At 50.1% G+C, this 23746-nt stretch overlaps 2 protein-coding genes across 2 annotated transcripts in view; both read left to right on the top strand.

Moving 5' to 3' along the window:
* Positions 1-12803: 12803 nt before the first annotated feature.
* On the top strand, positions 12804-17811 carry CAMKV (CaM kinase like vesicle associated). The gene is made up of 10 exons (XM_084752686.1): positions 12804-12908; positions 12999-13130; positions 13310-13384; positions 13619-13757; positions 13898-14018; positions 14173-14248; positions 14342-14478; positions 14626-14704; positions 14946-15033; positions 15288-17811. Exons 1-10 carry the CDS (start codon positions 12814-12816, stop codon positions 15843-15845), a joined length of 1500 nt encoding a protein of 499 aa, XP_084608812.1. The 5' UTR covers positions 12804-12813; the 3' UTR covers positions 15846-17811.
* Positions 17812-18274: 463 nt separating this feature from the next.
* TRAIP (TRAF interacting protein) overlaps positions 18275-23746 on the top strand; it is a 31549-nt gene continuing 26077 nt past the window's right edge. Inside the window, exon 1 of the mRNA XM_084752705.1 lies at positions 18275-18648. Within this exon, the coding sequence (XP_084608831.1) occupies positions 18551-18648 (98 nt within the window). The 5' untranslated portion in view covers positions 18275-18550. The remainder of the gene's footprint in view (positions 18649-23746) is intronic.

Genomic DNA, 23746 nt, shown 5'->3' with positions numbered 1-23746 from the left:
TTAGGAGCGCTCTTTGCAGAGAGGTCACTGGTAATGCCCAAAGACATATTAGCTCTGCAGCTAACGAAAGGCTGGAAGCCGTGTCCCTTCACCCAAGCTGGCTTTGAACTGAGAATATGAGAATGAAGCTTGGGGTTGATCCAGTGTATAGCCTAGAAAAACCTGAAACGATAAAATTAAGCTGGCCTTGCTGGGTGGTGGTGGCGGCGGCGGCACACACCTTTAATCCCGGCACCTGGGAGGCGGATCTCTGTGAGCTCAAGGCCAGCCTGGTCTACAGAGTGAGTTCCACGACAGCAGGGCTACACAGAGAAACCCTGTCTTGAAACACACCCCTCCTAAAAAAATTAAGATGGTCTTTTGAAATACTACCATAACACCCCCTACCCTGTGTGTGTATGTGTGTGTGTGTGCACATGAAAGCCAGAGGCCGACCTCATTTGTTTTGTTCCTCAGACAACGTTTACTAGTTTATTTTGGGGACAGAATCTCTCATTGACCTGGAACTCACTTAGTAGGCTAACAGACTGGCCAGTAAACCCCATATATCTACCTGAAGATTACAAATACTCATCCCTATGCCTGGTTTTTGTTTTTTGAAGACAGGGTTTCTCTGTTTAGCCTTGGCTATCCTGGAATTTACTCTATAGACCAGGCTGGCCCCAAACTCAGAGATCCACCTGCCTCTGCTTCCCAAGTGCTGGGATTAAAGGCGTGCGCCACCATCGCCCAGATTGGTTTTTGTTTGTTTTGGTTTGTTTGTTTGTTTTGTTTCGAGACAGGGTTTCTCTGTGTAGCCTTGGCTGTCCTGGACTCCCTTTGTAGACCAGGCTGGCCTCGAACTCACAGCGATCCACCTGCCTCTGCCTCCTGAGTGCTGGGATTAAAGGTCTATGCCACCATGCCCAGCTTTATTTACAGGTCTTATTACTCTTTGTCCAGAGGGCAACTGGAGGCTGCCTGAAGCTAAAACCTGAAGCTGATCCTACTACGTCTGTGTCTCCACAGGAAGCTGAGAGGCAAGCCATGCCTTTAAGTTGCCCTCCACAAATGCCAAAACAAACAAAAAAACAAAAAAACTCCTGTCAGTCTTCACACACATCTGAAAGCAAGTGGCTGCTCTGAGTGCATCTTGGAAACAGTCAATGATATAAAGTCATCATAGTCTTGGCCCACCCTGTCATGATTCAGCCCCTTCCTCAGTCTTGCTCTTATGGTTTGATTCAGCCTCCACAATCCCAAGCTTTGTGTCAGACAGAAGGGGGGAACCACAGCTCCAGGGACTAGTTGCTGCATCCATGCACATGTGCCAGTAAGCACGCTTGAGTGCACAGAGAACACAGACACACGTGCCCCTGGGCATCACTGCATACACTGTGCTGTTTCCATCTCCCTTGGTATAAGCGAGCACACACATTCACGTGTACACATATATCCTGCCATGTGCTGTCACCCACGTGCACACAGTGTGCACAGGACCAAGAAGAGGTGGAGTACTGCCAGCAGGCAGGCACAGCTCCCCTTCCACTGACTCTAAAGCCCTAGCCCAGCTTCTTGGCCCCCTAATCTTGCATAGACTATGACCCTCAAGAAAGCTAGAAAACATGTATGATACAGGTTCTGCAATCCATGTCTTGGCTATCTCATAAGTTCAGAGGCCCATTGTTTTAGGAATAACAAAGGATTGAGCGCCAGGCCTTTCATTCATCCTGTAAACATCAATTAAGCCTTGTGAAATTAGAAATAGGCTCTTCCTAGCTTGCCAAAAGGTTCCTACTTGGTCCTGGAGTGGGTGTTATGGCCAAGGCTTTTCAGTATAGGAAGAGCTCAGAGACAAGGACACATGGCCTAGAGGAAGTGACCAGAGGCTGGGGAAGATGTGATGGGCTCAATGGCCTCTCTGGAGGAAGATATCTAGAAACTTCGAAACAGTCATTTCTTGGGCAACCTTCTGGCTCCAGTCCCAGCTTCCTCACTTGGTAGGTCCTTCTGTCATCAGCCGTGGATGGTGATACAAGTAGCCTCGCTCAACATGTGACCCTATGTCCAGGATGGCTGGGCCAGGCTGATCGTGAGAAGGGCAGGAAGGGATGGAGCCCAGGTCCAGACAATGAAAAACTTAAATCTGTCCTTTATTTATTGTCTTAGGATAATCCTCAGGACTCGAGGGCACTGGGGTGAGCCTTCGGTCCACTTGCTTCCTTGACAAAGGTCAGAAACATGACCAATGACTTCATTCAAAACTTCTTCCTAGTAGTTTCATGACCCCCATAACGTAGCCCAGGTCACCTGGGTCAGGCTGTGTTTAAGGATTATTATAAAGAGAAGAAAGCAGACCCACACTACATCATAGGTGACTTGGAGTTTGGGAGATTCAGAACCATACAGAGGGGCCTGGCTGAGCCAGCCAACCTGGCTGGGTATTTAGTTGGAAAAGATTTTTGGTCTTACAGGAGTTGGTGGTAAGATGGTCTGAGGGCAACTCTGTGGTATCTTGTCCATTCCGAAATTGACTACACTTGTACACGTACCCCTGTGTGCTTATCCCTGGCTAAGGGATGTCTAGGCACTGTCTATGTGTTTCTAAGTAGGTCCAGCCCTTTAGATCAGGCTTGGGAAACGGCACGACCCCTGGACTCCTGAAGACGGACTACTTCTAGCCAGGAGACTCCTGTGCAGCTCCAGAACTCAAGCTTTTCTTCAGTTCCCCCACTCCTTACTCCTTACTCCTTACTTTGGGATTAGGAAGGGCCCCTTCGCCTCCTGTTGCTGGGTTTAGAGTCCGATGGCCTAAGGGAGCCTAGCAGGTGTTTGCCAGCTTGGTCCCCAACCCGCATGTGCCCTCCCTCAAGTGGGATTCCAGTCTCCGGGTCTGCCAGGGCGGGGGCGGGCCGGGCGAGGAGGCCCCGCCCCCAGCCCGCCCCCGGCCCGGGGTGCGAATCCGCTGCCAGTGAGCGACTGGCGATGCTGGAGGTTCTGGAGTCGAAGCGGCTGCAGCTGGCGCCGCGTCTGCCCCGCGTGCCCGGAGCGGATTCTGCCGGCCGCCCCCGGAGCCCTGCTGAGCCGGTTATCGCTTCCTCCCTGTGACCGACTAGCGTTGCAGGTGCGGAGCAGGGAGGGCTGGGCCGGTGGGGAGGGCGCCTCCTGGATGCACGTTGGGGGCCCTTTGGAGACTGTTTCCCTGGTTAGAGAATCCCCCGCGCAGGATGCGCTCGGTCGCCGCGAGGACTCTGGGGGTCCCAGCAGGGGCACAACGCGCGGTCGGTTTCTGCAGATGCGAGGAGGGGTAGCATGCGGGGTTGGGCTAAAGTTCCCCATTACCTTGGATGGCTTGGGAGGGTCCCAGAGAAAACCTCTGCAGCTCCGAATTGTAAAAAACATAAACCCTCGAAGATTCGTGGTACCCCTTATAGGGGTAAGGGCCAAGGGCCGACTGGTCCATCCTTGCTCCCTGAGCGGTCTCCAGCCCCTCCCAACTGCCCCTGGGGGCCCCCTCCCTCTGGTTTGGCAGTCACTAATTTCCATGACAACGGAGAGTTCTTTATGGGCGACAATCCGGAGGGGGCTGGGCGGGGCTGCTGCGGGGCTGGGGCGGGAGGGGGGCCGCGGAGAGGAGGTTCTAAGCCCTAGTGGATCATCGGGCCCCTAGCCAAGTTCGGGCTTCCGAGCTTCTCCTGAGGGGTCATTTGTGGAGGAGGGGGGGGAGCAGTATACGGTCACACGTGCGAGGTTGGGGTGCGGGGCGCACATGTTCCTGCTGGGAGGTGCGGGGCTTGATGCTCACACGTGTGCCTCCCGCATGTGTGTTGCTGTGCCAGCGGGGGCGAGCCAGCAGCACTGGGGAAGGGGGTCAGGGTGGTACCATGATGAAGATTAGGGACCCTGACTGGAGTAGCAGCGGACAATTGAAGCATTAGCTGCTGTCTTTTTTCAGCTAGTATAGCCTGCCTGGAGACCCTGGGCTCTTGAGCCCTAGCCCCAGGAAGGGCAGCCAACTGCTCCCCGATCCCCAAACCTGCTCTAGCAGGTTCCTTCCTAGAGAACAGAGCAGCCCTTCTTCCTCACCAAAAGCTCCTACCTGGTCTGTACTATAGATCTTCAGCACACCAGCCCCCAAACACAGGCTCAGGCTTTGGGGCCCCCAGAACCCACCTTTGCAGACCTAGGCTGCCTTCCCCTCCCCCTCCGACTTGATTTCCTGGCAGATCCAGTGACTTCTGGGCCTCAGTTTCCTGAACTTGCAAATTAGTATCTCCATTCCCTTCAGAGCCAGAATGGGACAGGGGTCTTCCTTTGCTCACCTCGTGTGGATCCCCAGGTGCCCTATCCTGGCTTTATACCTATCTGCCTTCCTCTAGGTCTTTATTCCCTGGTGGCTACCAGTTAACCGGTGGTGAGGGGCGGTCCTCTGCTCTGAGGGAAGACCACAGAATCTGTGATCTCTGCTCAGTGAAACTGAGGCATGGGGAGTTTTAGTGTGCATTTGGCATCCTGTTTTTTGGCTTCCTTACGGTGCTGCTTTGGACCATCCAGAGATCTACTTAAGATTGATAACAGGATGAAGTTGAGCTGCAAGAAGGGCCCTGGGGACCCAAGGCCTGGAGAGTTCAGCCAGTTGGGGTGGAGATTGCTGGGGGACCCCAGGTAAGGTTAGGCCAGCTGAGGGGAAGGCTTCAAAAGAGAAATAGCTAGGTTTCTGGGCTTTATTTCTACCCCCCTGTGCTTGTGTCCTCAACTTTTGGACCTCTCCCACCTAGGCTGCTCTAATGACAGGGAGAGAGGCTGGGGACTGTCCTGCTGGGGGCTGCAACAGCTGGCCTCTTCTCCACCAAGAGGCTCCTAGAAGCTGACCTCTTTTTACTGTGCCTCCAAGTTCAGTGTATGTCTGGGGGATACTAAGGGTTCTTGAAAGCCAAATACCAAGGGTAACTCCTGGCTCAGGGCATCAGAGCCCATGGCCATGGAGGTTTTAGGGTGCCCCGTCAGAACCTCCTGCCTGTTTCTCTCTTGTGTCTGTGTCCCTTTTACTCTGCTGCACCTTCTTCCTGTCCCAGTAGGTTCTGCCTTTGTTTCTCAGTGCCTCTGGCCCTTTCTTTACTAAAGTCTCGCAGTTCCCTCACCTTCCCTTCCTTTCCGGGACCAGGGTCTCAGAACCCATGGGGAAGGAGCCAGGCCAAAATGTCTGTTTTGGAAGAGGGACCCTCGCTAATACCTACCTCTTCCTCTTCCCTCCTCCTTCCCCCCCCCCATCATTTTAAAACTTCTATCACCATAGCAACCCTTTTACTCCAGTGCCTTCCTCTGTAGATCCCCTCCTCCAGGCAAAGGGATGCAGGGCCTCCAGTGGCTTCAAAGATTGGGACCTCGGGTTCTAAGGCCAGTGACAGTTGGTTCTTGGCTTTGGCTGCCATGTGGAGAGCTGGTTATTCTGGAAATGGCAGTGGACTCCTTAGACTGTGATTTTTTGGGCTTGGGGGAGGGGGAAGGGGCTCCTCTGTACTCCTAGCATAGATAGGAAGAGTCAGCACCCAGAACTATTGATGATGGCTCAGCTTGTTTCCCACCCAGAACCGTCCCCGATCCAGTCTCTTAAGGCACTTGGACAGCAGTGGGCTTGAAGCTTGACTCTGTCTCTTGATACCATGTGCGCTGGAAGGAGGCCGCTACCTCCCCTAGGCTTGTGGCTGAGGTGTCAGCTGAGAGCCAGACGCGATTTGGGCTGGGGCAGTCCATTTGCAGTAGGGAACTGAGTCCTAATCACTGAGAGAGGAGAAGAGGGGAGGGAAGTGGGATGCCTGCAGGCTGGTGTTCACAGCTGCCACTAAATTGGGAGGTGTTGCCTACAGTCAGGAGGCGGCAGGAGGCCTCCTGGGCCCTTCCTGGCCTCTCTAGATTTACTGCAGGCTCTAGAGCCCCACATGGTAGAGGCCAGGGCAGCAGGAGCCTTCATTTATGGATATGAAAGGTGAGACCTGAAGCAGTCTGACTCCAGGGGGGGAACCCCCCCCCCCCCCCCCCGCTATGGGAAAGGTCTCGTTTCGATTGAATATCCCCTGGCTCAGACTTGTCCAAAGGCCCAGTAGAGCTCCTAAGGGACCCTTTTATTATATTTTATTTATTTTACTAGGACACTAAATAGACAAAAGCATCCTCAGGGTTGCTTGGGACATGACTCACTGAGCCTAGTAGCTAAGCTCCAGAAACAAACAGTAACTGGGGTGTTGAGGCCTTAAGCTTCCAGAGCCTGCTAGAGTAGAGGGCAGTGGTAGCGTCCTGTTCCCAACTGCCCTCGGGCTCCCTTTGGGTAGCCCCAGGTATAGTTTATTTCCTTTGCACGGAAGGAAAGGCATTCTGTCTCCAAGAAAGTGGCTAAAATGGAGCTCCTGGGCCGGGCGGTGGTGGTGGCGGCGGCGGCGGCGGCGGCGGCGGCGGCGCGCACACCTTTAATCCCAGCACTTGGGAGGCAGAGGCAGGCAGATCCCTGTGAGTTCAAGGCCAGCCTGGTCTACAAAGCAAGTCCAGGAGAGTCAAGGCTACGCAGAGAAACCCTGTCTCGAAAAACAAAAACCAAATGGAGCTCCTGGGCCGTCCCTGGGCCAGTGTGGACCTGACCAGGTTCTTCTGTGTTGTTGGAAAGAAAACCTTCATTAGTTGGGTGTTGATTTGGGGCTGTGAGCATGAGAAATGCCAGTCTCTTTCTGCATGCCCTCCCGCCCTTCTACAATCTGTCTCTAAGCCTACTCTTTCAGCTTTGGGGCCAGTCGCTCTTATTGCGCAGAGGCAGCAAGGGGCTTGGTGTACACAACCTACATCCTCCCTGGAATAGCAGATAGTGAATTAAATGGGGCTGGAGGGAATGAAAGTACTGATCTGGGAACACGGCCCCCCTTTCTTTTCTCTTGCCCCTGAGAGATCTAGTGAATTCGGTTGGGATGTTGGGGAGGGGTAATAATTGGGTGACATCTGGGCAGCCGAGGTAGCCAACAGAGTGGTGATGAAGTAGACCTGCCCCTGTCCCATCATTGAGACCTGTAAGACACGGCTGTAGGCTGACAGCTCTGTGAGATTTCCATGGTAGAGTCAGATCCTAAGACCAGCCCAGTCCCCATGGGCCATGAATGCATATGTATAGCCAAAAGCTGGCACCAGGATCAGGGACAGGTGTACACAAACCTCCTGCCTACACTACACTGGCAGAGGCGAGGGCCGTTGGACTCGGAAGGGAGGTGGAGCTTGGGGAAGGTATTCTCACAAAAGGGCCGTTTGCGTCTGGCCTTGGAGCATCAGGATTGTCGTAGACAACTTGTTACACAGACATCCTTATAATGTCAGAATTCGTACCGGAAGAACACGCGGCCCTGGTCTGGACTCCTCGCCCATGCGGAGGCTGTTTCACAGGGCAGCCAAGGTGGGTAAGTGCTGTTACCACTGCCCACACTTCCGGCCATTGGGTAGACATGCTGGCGAATCACCTGTTGTTGGACGTTTAGGTAGTCGCTGATTCCTTTTTAATGTTATAAATAATTCCATGGTGACAAATAGGATTCCCATGGGAGGCTTTGGGGGAAGGGCATTTATATCAGAGGCAGCAGTATAACAAAGCAACAGAACTAGGAATGGTCCCTGCCCAGTCCTCCTGAGAAACATGCAAGCCAAGGTACCGTTCTCTAGCCTCAGTGAGTGGCCCTCAGATTCTAGCCTAGGATAATCACCCCCCAACACACACACCATAAGGGGAAAAAAAAATCCCCTTAGAGTATACGAGGACTATGCAGGCCTCTGCCTCCAGATGTTATGGTGTGCAGATGGGTGGGTGGGTGGCTGTGCCTCTGCTCCCAGCTGCAAGAATGAAACTTTAGCCGCACGTACCTCCCTAGGATGCAGGGGAAGGGTTCTGGACATAATGGCAGAGACACAGCCAACATCTTTAAAACTTCTCTCTTTTGCCTCTGTGGTGTTTTGCTAGCTCTGGCTTGAATCACACTGATGAAGTGCTCTTGTATTCCCCAAGCTCAAGCAATCCAGGCGAAAAAGTTAGGGAATTTGATCCCTAGTGCTGAGGACACACTTGAGGGAGGACCTCCAGGAGGGTTGTGGGAATTGCGCAGCTAGCCTCTGCCTGAAAGAAAGTAATTGGCAGCCAGGACTACCCATAGGGCTTGTCCAGAGCATCGCCGCCCGGCCCCCCACCCCACCCCAGCTCGCAGAGTCCTCCTTCCTTGCCAAGGAGGACTGACACTGTAAGTGTCTTCAGATAGGGGAGTATTTAGGTGCTCAAAGCCCTGGCCCAGGTCCTTCCACATCAAGCAGTTGCAGAGGTGGCAGGGGTTGAACAGTTCCAGTGTGGCTTCAGCGTCAAACTCGGTGTAGCCAGCGGCTGGCAGGAAGCAGACTTTATGGAGGCCGACTCTGGGGTTAGCTCTGTAAAGGTCGATGCAGTTATCCTCCTCCAAATAGGGCAGCGGGTGCCTTTTCCTTTGGATGCTGGGGGCCAGCCGTCCAGCACAGCAATTTAGGATTGAGCTGTAGCTGACAGAGTGGGGGCAGGGCACTGTGCTCCAGGTGCAGAGTTCCTGGTGCCTACTGAGCCAGCAATAACTGGATGGAGCCTCACACCTGGTCCCCTGTGTGCTCCTGCAGCAGTTCAGCACTATCTTACCCTTCCGAACCATCATCACCCCTGCATGCGTCCCCGCAAAGCCTTCTGCTCCAAGGCCCAACACTAACGCTGCTTCTCCCCTACAAGGAACGTCTCCCTCTAGAATTCAGTATTTACTGAACTCATCAAAGTAATTGTAACACAAATTCTAAAGCAACATCAGAGCATGGTGGCACATGCCTGTAATTCCAACACTCAGGAATAGAGGCAGGAAGACTAAGGAGTCCAAGGCTAGCCTCACCTATGTAGTGAGTTTGAGGCCAGCTTCAGCTATATGAAACCTTATCTCAAAAACAAACAAACAAAAATAAACAAAAGATATACATTTACACCTTCAGCATTTACTTCTTTCCTTTCATCTCTTATAAAAGTATGCCTCACCACACCAAAACCCAACCCCACAAATAATATTCAAATTTAGAAAAATATTTATTCATTTGTGTGTGTGTGTGTGTGTGTGTGTGTGTGTGTGTGTGTGCATGAACATGCCCCCGCCCCCCTCTCTCTCCCTCATGCCTGTGGATACTCAGAAACGAGAAGAAAAGCATCAAGTGTTTTCTGTCACTTTCCACCTATTCCTTTGAGACAAGGTCTCTCCTGAACCTGGGGCTTGCATTTTCTGGCTAAACTCGAAGTAAAAGTCCCAGCAGTTCTCGCTCTGCCCGCCCTTGGAGCTGGGTTTTCAGGCATGAGTGCCGGGCTTAAAGGCAACGCTCCACCACGGCCCAGCGTGCAAGGATAATGTTAGCAAGATAGGAAGGGAGCTGGAAAGATGGTTCAGCAGTTAAGAGCACTGACTGTTCTTCCAGGGGACCTGGGTTTAATTCCCTGCCCCCACTTGTCAGCTCACAGCGGTCTGTAACTCCCAAGATCTGCCACCATCACACAGACATACATGCTGGCAAAACACCAATGCACATAACATAAATAAGTAAAAAAGATATAAAGTGCATTCCTTTATAAATACCTTTCAGGTTTAGAAACAAGTCTTCCAGAAGCCCCTAACTCGGTCATCCTACCCTGCCACTTAGGAGGAGCCATTATGCGACTCTGGGGACTTATTTTCTGCTTTTCTGTACAGTGTTACTGCTATGTTTGAACCCCCAGCATATGGGGAGTTCTGCCTGTTTTGAGCCCTGTATCAAAAGGCTCACACTACATGCATTCTTTCCTGTTTCTGTCAACACTGTTTTTGCAAGATACACTGTTTGGTTGAGTAGAACCATAGCTCTTTCATTTCCTCTGCAGCATAACGTTCTATTATGTGACTCTACCACAGTACAGCCTGCTGGTAGTAGATGTCTGGGCCCTTTCCAGCTTTTTGCAATTATGGATATGGCAATTATGAGCATTCTTACACAAATGTCCTGAGGCATAAATGTATGCCTGCCTCTCTTTCTCTCCCGCCCCCTCTTTGATAGGCTCTCCCTATGTAGCCCAGGTTGGTCTGGAACTCCTGGGGCACACTTGGCTCAAACGTATGCATTTCTATGGAACAAATATTTCAATTACATTAGGGTAGGCTTGAAATTGTGCAGTGGTTAGAAGCACTGGTTGCTTCTCCAGAGGGCCTGTGTTTAGTTTCCAGCACCTACACAACAGCTCATAACTGTCTGTAACGCCAGTTCCAGGGGATCCAAACCCCTCTTCTGGCTCCCATAGACACTAGGCATGCATATGGGGCTTAGGCACATGTGCAGGCCAATCACCCATACACATAAAAATAACCTTAGCCGGGTGGTGGTGGCACACACCTTTAATCCCAGCACTCAGAAGGCAGTCGTAGGCCGATTTCTGTGAGTTTGAGGCCAGCCTGGTCTACAGAGCAAGTTCCAGGACATGAGACCTTGTTTCAAAACACCAAAACAAACAAAAGCACACTTTTTTTTTTTTGAGACAGGGTTTTGCTGTGTAGCCTTGGTTGGTCTGAACTCTCTTTGTAGACCAGACCAACCAGACGAGACCAGACTGGCCTCGAACTCACAGAGATCATCAGCCTACCTCTGCCTCCCAAGGGCTGGGATTAAAGGTGTGTACCACCATGCCCGACAAATAAATAACCTTAAAAAAATAAAAGAAGGACAGAGAGTTTGTTTGACAAAACTGGCCCTGTCCTGTCCTTTCCCTTCAGACCAAGGCTCCTGTGCTAGTCTTCAGCTCATCAAGCAGCTGAGGGTCTCTTGAACTCCTAGATCCCCCTGCCTCCGCTCCCCGAGTTCTAGGGCTTCAGGTGTACACTACACCTGGCTCCCTGCTTTTTTCAGAGGGGAGTTGCCTTCTTCCAACAGAGTTCATTTTGTCCGTAGCTTTCCCAACATTTGGCATCTCTGGAGCATCAGGAGTAAACACTTAGAACAGGGGAGAGCTATGAGCCCTCAGCCCTAGGCAGAGATCCACAGGCAAAGAAGGCATGCTCAGTAGGAGAGTAGTTTTCCTCAGGGAAGGGCATGCCAGTGGGCTAACCAATACCACATGGTCAGCCCTGAAGACATACAGGCTCGAGACACTATATGGACCTAGTAGGTTGTATTTATATAATCAGGAGCACGCACACAAAAAGTAACAATAACTAAAGAGAACATGGTCATGAATTTGATTAGAGCTAGGGGGGAGGATGGGAAGGAGGAATTGATATAATTATAATTTTTTTCCTTTTTCTTTTTGGTTTTTCGAGATAGGGTCACTCTGTGTAGCCTTGGCTGTCCTGGACTCGCTCTGTAGACCAGGCTGGCCTCGAACTCACAGCGATCTGCCTGCCTCTGCCTCCCGAGTGCTGGGATTAAAGGCGCGCGCCATCACACCCGGCTGATATAGTTATAATTTCAACAGCTTAATGGAATAAACAAATTCGTGTTCATGAATGGCTGGAATGTAGAGATTTTTATTTTTGTGAAATTGGGTTTCACACTCTAGCCCAGGCTGCCCTCAGGCTCACACCAGGCCTCTTTTTTTTTTTTTTTAAATATTTTATTTAATTTACTTTATGTGCATAGGTGTGGAGGTGTCAGATCTTGGAGTTACAGACAGTTATGAGCTGCCATGTGGGTGCTGGGAATTGAACCCAGGTCCTTTGGAAGAGCAGGCAGCGCTCTTAACCACTGAGCCATCTCTCCAGCCCACACCAGGCCTCTTGCATCAGTTTCCTGAGGGCTGGACTGACAAGTGTGAGTCGTCATACCTGACTGTAGAGAAATTGTATGGCTTTCTTTTTTTCATTCTAAAATTACATTTATTATTTACTTTGGGAGGGCAGTATAGTATGTGCATGGAGGTCAGAAGACAACTTGTGGGAGATGGTTCTCTCCATCATGTGGGTCCTGGGCATCACTCTCTCCGGTTTGGAGGTCAGTGCTCTCACCTGGTGAACCATCTGCCTGACCCTAAAGAAACTGATGGTTTAATCCCATTACTGAAGAGATGGAGGCAGGAGGATCTCAGCAAGTTACCGGCCAGCTTGATCTACATACTGGGCCCAGGGCATCTAGGGCTAAATAGTGAGCCCCTATTTCAAAAATAAATAAATAAATAAATAAATAAGCAAATTGGCCGGGTGGTGGTGGCCCATGCCTTTAACCACAGCACTTGGGAGGCAGAGGCAGGCGGATCACTGTGAATTCGAGGCCTGCCTGGTCTACAAAGGGAATCCAGGACAGCCAAGGCTACCCAGAGAAACCTTGTCTGGAAAAAAAAAAAAGTGAAATGTTCTGAGTCTTTTCAAGTGTACATAATGAAAAAAACTATTTTCTTTTTTAAAAAATTTATTTAGTTTTATTTTATGTGCATTGGTATGTAGGTGTCAGATGCCTTGGAACTGGAGTTACAGACAGTTGTGAGCTGCCATATGGGTGCTGGGAATTGAACCCAGGTCCTTTGGAAGAGCGGATAGTGCTCTTAACCACTGAGCCATCTCTCCAGCCCCCCAAAACTATTTCCCAATATGTCAATTTAGCACATTTTTGCTTGGTGGGGACTGTTGTTCAGGCAGCCTTGCTGAACGGCTGCGTGTATGTCTGTGTTTGCCTACTTTACCCTTCCCTTGACCTGAGTTGAGCTGGGGTTTCGCAAAAGCAGTTTCAGTGCTGGGGGCGGGGGACATAGACAATGGTTTTCGGCTGAGCCAGACCCCAACCTGCTTGCCTCTTAGAGCCTTAGCAATGCCGTTTGGGTGTGTGACTCTGGGTGACAAGAAGAACTATAACCAGCCATCTGAGGTGACTGACAGATATGATTTGGGACAAGTCATCAAGACGTGAGTGTCGGGCCTATGGGGCAATGGTGGGTGGATGGGGGCCCTGGAGAGTACCCTGTGTCCTGAGGCCTGCTGTGCGGCTGCCTTCAGCGAGGAGTTCTGTGAGATCTTCCGGGCCAAGGACAAGACGACGGGCAAGCTGCATACCTGCAAGAAGTTCCAGAAGCGGGATGGCCGCAAGGTGCGGAAGGCGGCTAAGAATGAGATTGGCATCCTCAAGATGTGAGTGTGGGGGCTGAGGGGAGGGTGGCATAGGAGACATGGCGGGGAAGGCTTGAAGGGCGGGGAAGGCTTGAAGGGCGGGGCCTCAGGACACGCCTCGCCTCGCGCCGCCTTAGGGACCAGAGCTTCTCTCGGGTTCATTCAGCCCTGACTGCTGACCCCTCCCCCACTGCCACTAGGGTGAAGCACCCCAATATCCTGCAGCTGGTAGATGTGTTTGTGACCCGCAAAGAATACTTCATCTTCCTGGAGCTGTGAGTACTATTCTAGGGTTCCAGGATCCCCTAATCCCTAGGGCCTTTTTTTTCTTTTTCCTCCCTTTATAGCTAAAGAAACCCACTTTGGGAACCCTTGGGGATCCCAAGGCCCTGGGCTCTGCCTAGCCAACTGCCTGGTACAAGTCAGGCCTCCCAAATGCTCCTGTCCTACCTGCTCTCCCCCGCCCCCCGCCCCTGCCCACACCGGGCTCAGGGGCTGGTGTCTCTCAGGGCCACGGGGAGGGAGGTGTTTGACTGGATCCTGGACCAGGGCTACTACTCGGAGCGAGACACGAGCAACGTGGTGCGGCAGGTCCTGGAGGCTGTGGCCTACTTGCACTCACTCAAGATTGTGCACAGGAACCTCAAGGTAAGATCCAGAACCAGAGTGACTGGATCGCTTGACGGCTGGGCTGGGGATGGCATGGGCGCCACACTGGGCTCTGGCCCGGCTTCTGAGGCACTTAACAGTAACTTCGGCCCGTCTTTCTACCATTCTCTCCACGGCAGCTGGAAAACCTGGTCTACTACAACAGGCTGAAGAACTCAAAGATCGTCATCAGTGACTTCCACCTGGCGAAGCTAGAAAATGGCCTCATCAAGGAGCCCTGTGGGACCCCGGAGTATCTGGGCAAGGAGGGATGATGGGGCGGGATGGTGGAGGGGCAGCCATCAGGGAGGGGAGACGTCTCTGTCTCAGGAAGTGGGTTTGGATGGTATTACATCTGGCCAAGCTTGATGCTGACCAGCAGATGGGCAGATGGACACTTTTTTTTTTTTTTTAGCACCGGAAGTGGTAGGACGGCAACGGTATGGACGCCCTGTGGACTGTTGGGCCATTGGTGTCATCATGTATATCCTGTGAGTGGAAGGGCACGTAGTGGGGCTCGGCAGCCAGGTGGGCTGGACAGTTGTTGTCCGTGGCCATCTTGGGTGACCCCTTGCTCCATGTAGGCTTTCGGGCAACCCGCCTTTCTACGAGGAGGTAGAGGAAGATGACTATGAAAACCATGACAAGAATCTCTTCCGCAAGATCCTGGCCGGGGACTACGAGTTTGACTCTCCGTACTGGGACGATATTTCCCAGGCAGGTGAGGAGACACCCAGCGCGTGGGCAGCGTATAGGGCGCTGCTCTCGGCTTCTGCTGGATTCTGCTCCTGCTCCCCCAGCCCATTCATCACATCTAGACAATGAAATGGGGCGCCCATGCCTAGCCCATCCCTGGCTTTGTCCCCAGCCAAAGACCTGGTCACAAGGCTGATGGAGGTGGAGCAGGACCAGCGGATCACAGCGGAAGAAGCCATCTCCCACGAATGGTGAGCAGGGCCCTGTGGAGAACGGGTGGGGGTGGGGGGGTGGGGGTGGGCAGGGAAGGGGAGGGGAGAGGTCAAGCTTCTGTTGCCCTCTGAATTTCCTACACCAGAAGTCCTTGTCCTTGAGGCGCCTAGCCAAACCAGAGAGGCCCTGCCTGGTCTCCCTCGATTGCACGGGGAAGGTCTGTGCAGTCTCCACGAAGGCACAGACCATTCCCGTCAGACGCACTCGCCTCCTTTCTAGGATTTCTGGCAATGCCGCTTCTGATAAGAACATCAAGGATGGGGTCTGTGCCCAGATTGAAAAGAACTTCGCCAGAGCCAAGTGGAAGGTAGGCTTTGGCTCGCTCTCCTCTTGGCTCAATTCCAAACACTGCTTCTCGCACCCACAGTTTCTTGCTGCCAGTGCACCTCTTCAGCTGAGCACAAGTTCTCTCAGGCCGTTGTATGCGGCTCTACCTGCTGCTTAAGTCCTGAGTAGCTGGGAGGCCGGAGGCATCCTGTGGATGGGGCTGGGTTTAGCCATTTGGAAGGAGTGGATCCAGCCAACCTCACCACGAGCCTTTCTTCACTGTCCTCCTTGCAGAAGGCTGTCCGAGTGACCACTCTCATGAAACGGCTCCGGGCACCAGAGCAGTCTGGCACAGCTGCAGCCCAGTCTGCTTCAGGCACTGCCGCTCCCGGAGCTGCTGGTGGGGCCCTTGCTGCAGCCGCAAGCGGAGCCGCCGCCCCCCCATCCTCTGGGGCCGGTGCTGCTGCAGGCACAGAGGGTGCTGCCAAGAGTGATAACATAGCTTCTGCAGATCGTAGTGCCACCCCGGCCACAGATGGCAGTGTCACTCCAGCCACAGATGGCAGTGTCACCCCAGCCACTGACGGGAGCATCACCCCAGCCACTGATGGAAGTGTCACTCCAGCTACTGACAGGAGCGCTACACCAGCTACTGACGGGAGAGCCACACCAGCCACAGAAGACAGCACAGTGCCCACGCCAGCTGCAAAGGCAGCTGCCACCCCTGAGCCGGCTGTGGCCCAGCCGGACAGCACAGCACTAGAGGGTGCCACAGGCCAGGCTCCACCCTCTAGTAAAGGAAAAGAGCCTATTGGCTGTGCCCAGGAGTCTCAGAGGGAGGAGACAAGCTGAATGGGCAGCCAGTTGGGGGTTTTGAGGGACGGGAAAGAGGGTGGGAGTATGGATGAGGGGCTTCTCACTGTATATAGAGTCACTGGCATGATGCCCTAGCTCCCCCTGCCCCGCCCCCAAGCTCCCTCATCCCAGTGGGGCATGCCTGGGGGCCATGGGAGAGCAGTCTCGTCTCCTGTGTGGATGTGTGTGAGTGGTGGGCAGGCCAGAGGCAGGGCCAGCCCCAGCCCCTGCATGGATTCCTCGTGGCTTTCCTGTCTTTCGCTTAGCTTCACCAGTTTCTGTTCCTTGTGGGATGCTGCTCTAGGGATTCTCAGGGGGTCCTTGCTCTCCTCCTCCTCCTTCCCTTCCTCATCGTTTCCCCAGGCAGGCCCTGCAAGTCTCATACTTTCCCAGGCCCTAAATTGGATGGCCTTGCCCTGAGAGCTGGTCCTCCAGCGAGGCCCTGTCAGCAGTGTTAGGCTCCTGCACATGAAGGTGTGTGTACCTGTGGCGTGCGGGCTGCTCTAGTAGGCACTGGCTGCTAGAGAGGACGGAGAATTCTAGGGCAGTGTCTCATGGTCGGGGGCACTGCATGTTAGCTTTGGGGGGCGGGGGGAGGCGGTCCTCAGAGGGGGGAGAGAGAATGGGTCGAGGGGGAGAAGCTTCCATCTTTTTCCCGTCTGAGGATCGTTATGTTATTTCTTACCCTCCCCGAGTCCTGTATTGGATTGCTCTGCATCCTGATTCTTAGGAAACTCCAGGGGATACAGCAGTGGGACCGAGGAGAACAGAGTACAGGGACAGTACCAGTGCCCCGACCTGCCTGGGTCCTTACTGTGAGCTGGACAGGGAGAGCTTGTGTCCCCCATGGTCTTCCTAGATGCCACTACCACAGGAAGAGACCTTACCCATAGCCACCTCATGCAGGCTCAGGCCGTACATCCTCTTCCTCCCAGGGAGGCATGGCAGTACCTCATAGGCTGCTTGGGGAGCTTGCTTCTTACAGGGGCAGGTTTTCTGCTCTTAGTTCAGCAACATGGAGAGGATGTCCCTCCGTTTCTACTATCAGAGGCTGAGATGTCCCTCCATTTCTCCCATCAGAGGCTGAGGTGTCGCTCAGCCCATGCCAAGTTGGCTCTTGATGGAATGAGGAAGTCCCCTGAGGGATGCTCTTGGCAGGTGCCCTTGGTCAGACCCTATCACAGCCTGGACAGGCAGCCACGCTGGTCCTTGCCCTTGCTCGGCACTCCATGGTGGTCCTGCCCTTCTCCCTGCATGCCTGTGGGTCTGCTCTGGTATGTGAAGGTTGGTGGGCTTAACTATGTGCCTGCTGAACCTGGCAAATAAACGTGACCCTGCAAAGCCTCTGGCCACCCTCTTGCCTTTGCTTCCTCTGTCCTATTGGGGAGGAGCCCAAGGAAGGCAGTGGGGGAGGGGAGAGGCAGGGGGCAGGTTTTTGGGTTAGTGGCTGGTGCTCAGTGCGTTGCTTGGGGTGAGAGTGCAGGTCACCTTCTCCAGTGTGGTACCTGGATGATGTTGATGGAAATCCTCTGGACTCTAGAAAACCATGTTGTTGACAAGGAGCCTTTGTCTTAACTTGGACATAGAGGTGGAATCCGCTCAGGGCCAAACACTATAGGGAGAGACCTTGCTCATGGGCGAAGTGGGCCTCCTTGGGCTGCGGAGAGGGTGGGATTGCACAACAGTTCTGTGCTGTATGTTGATGCCTGACTTCCTGTGAATACCTGTGATTTCCAGTTAGACCAAAAAGATTTCACTTTGCCTTCCCCAGCGGGAGCAGACCTGCTTTACAGTATGGAGTCCTGTATGTTTCCTCTGGGGGAGTAATTCTACTAACCATATGGTAAAATCCCTAAGGAGATGCCCTTCAGCTCACACGGGCTTTGGTGAATTCACCTGGGTTGCTTTCTCAGGGAAGACCTTAAATTATCTGATGTGGGAATAATAAAGAGGGTTTGTTATTTCCTGGTCTTTGAAGTATCTGTACCTTCAAAAATCACCATCCTACAGTCCCAGGCATGAGGAATCCTGGGAGGTAAAAGCTAAATAGCTGGGCTAGTGTCTACCTAATCTCAAGGATTATTAGGGCATATTTGAAGGCTAGTGTAAGTGGTTTGAAGGGTTGGGATTTAATGCGTCCATCTTTCCAAGATCATCCACTATAGAAGGCTGAGAAAGTGGGGGCCTTCTTTTGGTCTGGGCTGCCAGCACAAGGTCTATCACTCTCCATAGCCATGGGACCATCATCCCTTTTCCTTGGGATTGTCAGTCTATGTGACTGTCTCCAAGTGCAGCAAGAAAGAGGTCTGGTTCGCTTCGCACCAGCTCTAGCTTGAGACAATACCAGCTTAGCAGGGATAGGGTCAGACTGCAGCACCTCTGTTTTCCTCCCCAGCCCATCGCAGGACTCCACTAGTAGAAATGGGGATCCACTCCTAGGAGACTGCAAAGAGTTACTGCACTAAGTCCCAAGATTCCGCGCGGCGGGCGGGCGGTTTAGCCTAGATAATCCAGCCCCCCAGGCCGAGGTTTGTCCAATCAGAGCGAAGTACTCAGACACGGGTTTGTTATGATTTCCGCTTGGCTACCGGAAGCCGTGCGGTGGAGCGAAATTTGAAGGAAGTGGAGCCGCTGGGTCGCTGCCATCAAACTGGACCTGTTGCAGTTTCCCGGGCTATCTAGGCTGCTCGAGTCCAACCATCATGCCTATCCGCGCTCTGTGCACTATCTGCTCCGACTTTTTCGATCACTCCCGCGACGTGGCTGCCATCCACTGTGGCCACACTTTTCACCTGGAATGGTGAGTGACAGCAGTGTTAGGGCTCACGCGCGTGTCCCCAAACCGCTTAGAGGCTAGAGGCGGTCCATCCTCGGAACTCAAACAGGTGATCACGTTAGAGGAACCTCACGGAAGCTTTCGAATCTGGGCCGAAGTGGACCAGGTGGAGGTGTTAGCTGCCCAGGGGTATGGTGAAAAGAGTTAAGCACCTCTTCATTAGCTTGTGCTAAGAAATGTGACTTAAAAACTATTAGTCTGAGCAGCGGAGATGAGCTTTTACGCGTTAACGAGCCCTTTTGTTTCTCTGAGATTCAACAAACAAACCTGGTTAAGTTTCTGGCAATCCTAACGGGTCTGCACGGTTTGCTAGATGGTTTGGGTAGTTTCTATCCAGAAACATCTCATTGGCCAGACACCCTGATGAAGTACCTTCCTGTCAAGGGGTCCTGCCGCTCAGTTGTCTTGTGAGTAGGGAAAGGGTCCCTTCGCAACTGTGCACAGGCTGGTTCAAAACAAGACAGAAGAGCGGTCCTTTGGGATAGTGGGAGTTTTTGGGGGGTGGGGAGAGGGGGCAAAAGGACCCAAGAAGAAGGAAGAGGTGTGAGAGCACCTTCAACACTGCTGGGTGTCTCTTATTTCCAAAGCTTTGTTTAAGACCAATGTTACTCTGAGGTGTTGCATACTGCAATACAGGGTGGGGAGGACTGAGGATGTGGAGGCAGAAACATCAGGGGTTCAAGGTCAGTCTCAGCTACATAGTGAGTTAAAGGCCAGTCTGGGTTTTCTGAGAACTTGTGCCAAAATACAAAACCAAAACCACATAACCCAGTGTTGCACAGCCCAAGTGCCATGCTCAGGGAGCCATTGTGTAGTTAGGTTAGAAGTCAACCCCACAGCCAGGTATGGAGGCGCTCGCCGTTGATCCCAGCACTTGGGAGGCAGAGGTGGTCAGATCACTGTAAGTTCCAAGTTAGTCTGGTCTACAAAGCGAGTCCTGGACAGCCAAGGCTACACAGAAAGACCCTGTCTTGAACCTCCCCGCTCCTGCACCCCCCCCCCCACAAATAAGTCAACCCCACCACCAAGGCTCCTTTCTTTTACCTGCCTTCCCCCTACCCTCTAACCTTGAACTTTCCTGGGTATTTATGTTTTAGGTCTGTCTCTTGAAAATATCTTTGGCATTTAAAATCTGGTATAATCTTTGTATTTAACTTACTGATATTTAAATTAAATCGATCATATTCAGTATTTTCTATTTTGTTCCCCCTGTTGTGTTTTGTGTTTTTTGAGGTTTGGTGTTTTTTGTTTGTTTGTTTGTTTTGTTTTGTTTTTCAAGACAGAGCTTCTCTTGGAATTGGTGCACTGTAGACCAGACCAGCCTCAAACTCACAGCAATCCACTTGCCTCTGCCTCCTGAGTCCTGGGATTAAAGGAGTGTGCCACCATGCCCGGCTGCTCATTTTCACTTTAAATTACGTGTTCATGTGTATGTCTTTGTGTGACTGCATGCATGTGAGTGCAGATGCTCTCAGGGGCATCTGATTCCAATGGAGCTACAGACAGTTGAGATCAATTGACTAGGCATGAAAGGCTTCTTCTAGTTATTCAGTTTTTTACAGTGTGGACTCGTGGACGGTTATCTTAGCTTTTCAGTTATGAAGTTTATATCATTATTTATTTTACTGCTCAGAATAGCTTCTGTCTCCTGCTTCCACACTTAATTGCTTTCTGTAGCTATAATTTGAACTCAGGGCTTTGTGCATGCTAAGTAAGTACCTTACCACTGAGCTACATCACCAATTCCTGCCCCCCACCTACCTACCTTTCTTTCTTTGTGTGTGTGTGTGTGTGTGTGTACTGATCACTTATACACTAATGGGTATTATGCTTATGTGGAGGAATGTATCAACAGTCAATAAAGTGCTATTTAGCCAGTCAGCTGTACAGAAGGACAGGAAGTGGAAAGCAGGACTTCCTGGAGAGGAAAAAAGGAGTTTGATGGTTGGAGGAGGAGGAAGAAAGGGGTCATGGGTCATAGTGGCAAGTGCTTGGAATATATGTGTGTTGTAAGGTTTAGAGTAGTTTGCTTAGTTTACAAGTAGATTAGAATCAGTTTAGACTCTGCCGAGAGAAGTGCTGGCAGCTTTAAAGGACGTTTCAGTTTCTCTGTGTCAGTTATTAACATTGTAGGCCGAACGGATACAAATTACTGTAACAAACTGGCACCAGGCATATTCAGTGTATTCATGCCCTTGAAAAAGGATACCTTATTATAGTTTGGTGGGAGAAGTAGCTCAAAAAGAAAAGTTATACTTTGTTATAATTTGGTAGTTTGAAGATACAAGACACACTAACACAAAATATTTGGGCCTTGTTAAATGTTTTTTAAAATAATGCTGTGATACAAATAAGAGAGAAATTGTGCTACTGATTATGAATACTATTTTTATTTTACTCATCCTAGCTTTCTATAATTCTTCTAAGAAAAAAGCATTAGAGAAAAAATTTATTGATTGAACTGAGGAAAATATTAGAGTATGGGAGACAAAGCAAACTGAAAAATATGAAATTTGGAAACAAACTTTAAAAGAAGTTAGGAAGGCTTATAACTAAGAATAATAACACAGAGATAGAAACTGAAGAAAAAAGTTCAGAACATACAACACAAAATTGTAACAAGACTACAAGGCGTTCATTATTTGTTAAAAAAAATCAAAAAACAAAAATGATTTTCCCAGCCTTCATAAGAGAACTCCCAGGAGATGTGGAAAATCCACAAGATTATTAGGGTTTTGATTGGCAACCTATAGAGGCACAAGAATTAAAAGGGTTTAAGGAGGCAAAAAGCAGTTATGGTTTACACTCACCGTATGTTAGACAGATAATAATTGGGCCACACAGAATCATGTAATTCCAAAGATTGGAGAGATTTGATAACTGCCATCTTAGAGCCAGGTCCCCAATTACAATGGCTGGCATGGTGGAAAGATGAGGCCACACTTATGGAGCAGTGCAATAGGACTAGAGGCATTGATATTGTCAGGGATCAGCTGTTAGGTGAAGGCCCATATTCTGAATTAGTAGTACAGGTCGCCTTTGATGATAATGTCTTAGATCAATGCCGAACAATAGCCATGAATGCTTGGAACAAGGTTGAACAACGGAGACAAACAGACTCATTTACAGAAATAACCCAGGGTTCAAATGAAACATTCACCGATTTTTTTTTTTTTACAGAGAGTAATTAAAGCTCTGACTAGAACCATAGCAGATCCACATGCTAGAGAAACCCTACTTCCGTCTGTAGCTTTTGAAAATGCAAATGCTGAATGTAAAAAAGCTATTAGGCCCTTGAGGGCAAGATCTGCACCTCTTCACGAATGGATTAAAATTACTTCAGACATAGAAGTAAACACTCATGATTCAGTTATGATTGGACAAAAAACTACAGGAGCCATCAAAACACAAAATGCTCACTGCTGTGACTGTAAAAATTCGAATCATACTGAACAAAATATTCCCAAAGATAAATTATTCCATAATGATAATAATTCAGGGAGATTTCCTGTAAAATGTAGAGGATGTGGAAGGGATGGTCATGTGGCTCATGAATGTAGGTCATCCACGGATACCCAAGGCAATCCCCTGATTTCGGAAAGCTGACTAGGGGGCTATGCTCGAGGCCGCACAAAAAAACCAACATGAGCCATTCGTTTCCTGTTCACCAAAAAGGAATTATTCTAAAAGACAACAAGAAAATTCAAGGTCTGATAAAACAAACAGGGCTACTGAAGACTTAGAAAATTCCATTTAATGGAGATAATAATGCCCCTAGACATACAATAAAAGACACTGGAGATACTAAAAAACAAATATTTTGGCAAACTATTAAAATTAGACCACAGAAAGTGCAAATCAAGAGAGATCAATTAAGAACTCTTAATGATTTTCAAAAATTCTGGGAGATATTAACAGGCAGTGGCCTACAATTGGTTTAACTACTCAAGAAGTAAGTAATTTATCTCAAACTCTACAAGGTGATAAGGACTTGAATAGCTTAAGAAAGCTATCAGCTGAAGCTGAAAGGAATTGGTTCTGGTAGAAAGGAAATTACAAGATTCATATATTGACTGCATTGATCCAAAGAAGGCATGATTTTAGTTATCTTGCCTTCTACTCATTCTCCTATGAGAATTCTTATACAAAGGGAAGATTGCATCTTAGAATGGGTATTTTTAACACATAAACAAAATAAGAAATTACAAACCTACATAGAAAAGGCTTCTGAGTTGATTGTTAAAGGAAAAACGAGACTTGGCCAGTTAGCTGGAATAGATCCAGCTGAGAGGGTGGTACCTCTTTTACTAAGGCTGAGATTGCCTCATGGTGGTCCATCAATACACACTGGCAGAGAGCTTGCAGTGATTTTTTGGGAGAAATTAACAAGAGATACCCCAAAAGCAAGCAATTTCAATTCATAAAAAGAACTAATTGGATTCTTCCTCGTATAGTGAAGAGGGTTCCAATTTCTGGTCCTCCTACATTTTACACTGATGCCAATGAATCAAAAAGAACAGGTTATAAATCAGAAAATGTAAGTAAGGTAGTTGAGAGTCCTTATGATTCCATGCAAAAATCAGGAATATGTGCAATTCTGCTCATCTTATCAGAGTTTGAAGACTCTTAATATTGTTATTGACTCTCAGTATGCTGAAAGAGTTGTGCTGAATATAGAAACAGCTGACCTAATTCAGGATGATTCTGAATTAACTTCACTATTTATTCAATTACAACAAGTGATCAGAAATAGAAACCATCCACTGTATATAACCCATATAAGATCTCAGGGGTCTACCAGGACCTATAGCACAAGGTAATGATGAGATTGATCAGCCATTGATTGCAGGTGTTTCATAAAAAACACCATGTTAGCAGTAAAGGTTTAAAACAGGAGTTTTCTATCACGTGGCAAACTCCATTACCTGTAGGAAGTAACCCTAGGGGTAATCAAAGAAATGAAATTTGGCAGATGAATGTATTTTACTTTATAGAGTTTGGAGAACTGAAGTATGCGCACCACACTATAGACACATATTCAGGATTTCAGTGGGCAGTGACT

The sequence above is a fragment of the Acomys minous genome (genome assembly GCF_964271855.1).
Source record: "Acomys minous genome assembly, chromosome: 13".
Classification (NCBI taxonomy): Eukaryota; Metazoa; Chordata; class Mammalia; order Rodentia; family Muridae; genus Acomys; species Acomys minous.
The sequence above is the reverse complement of the archived record's forward strand: the minus strand, read 5'-3'. Positions and strand labels throughout refer to the sequence as shown.

Coding starts and splice junctions, on each gene's coding strand:
- CAMKV (XM_084752686.1), top strand. CDS start 12,814: ATGCCGTTTGGGTGTGTGACTCTGGGTGACAAGAAGAACTATAACCAG. Junction 12,909..12,998: donor TTGGGACAAGTCATCAAGAC/GTGAGTGTCGGG, acceptor GGCTGCCTTCAG/CGAGGAGTTCTGTGAGATCT. Junction 14,705..14,945: donor GAAGCCATCTCCCACGAATG/GTGAGCAGGGCC, acceptor CCTCCTTTCTAG/GATTTCTGGCAATGCCGCTT.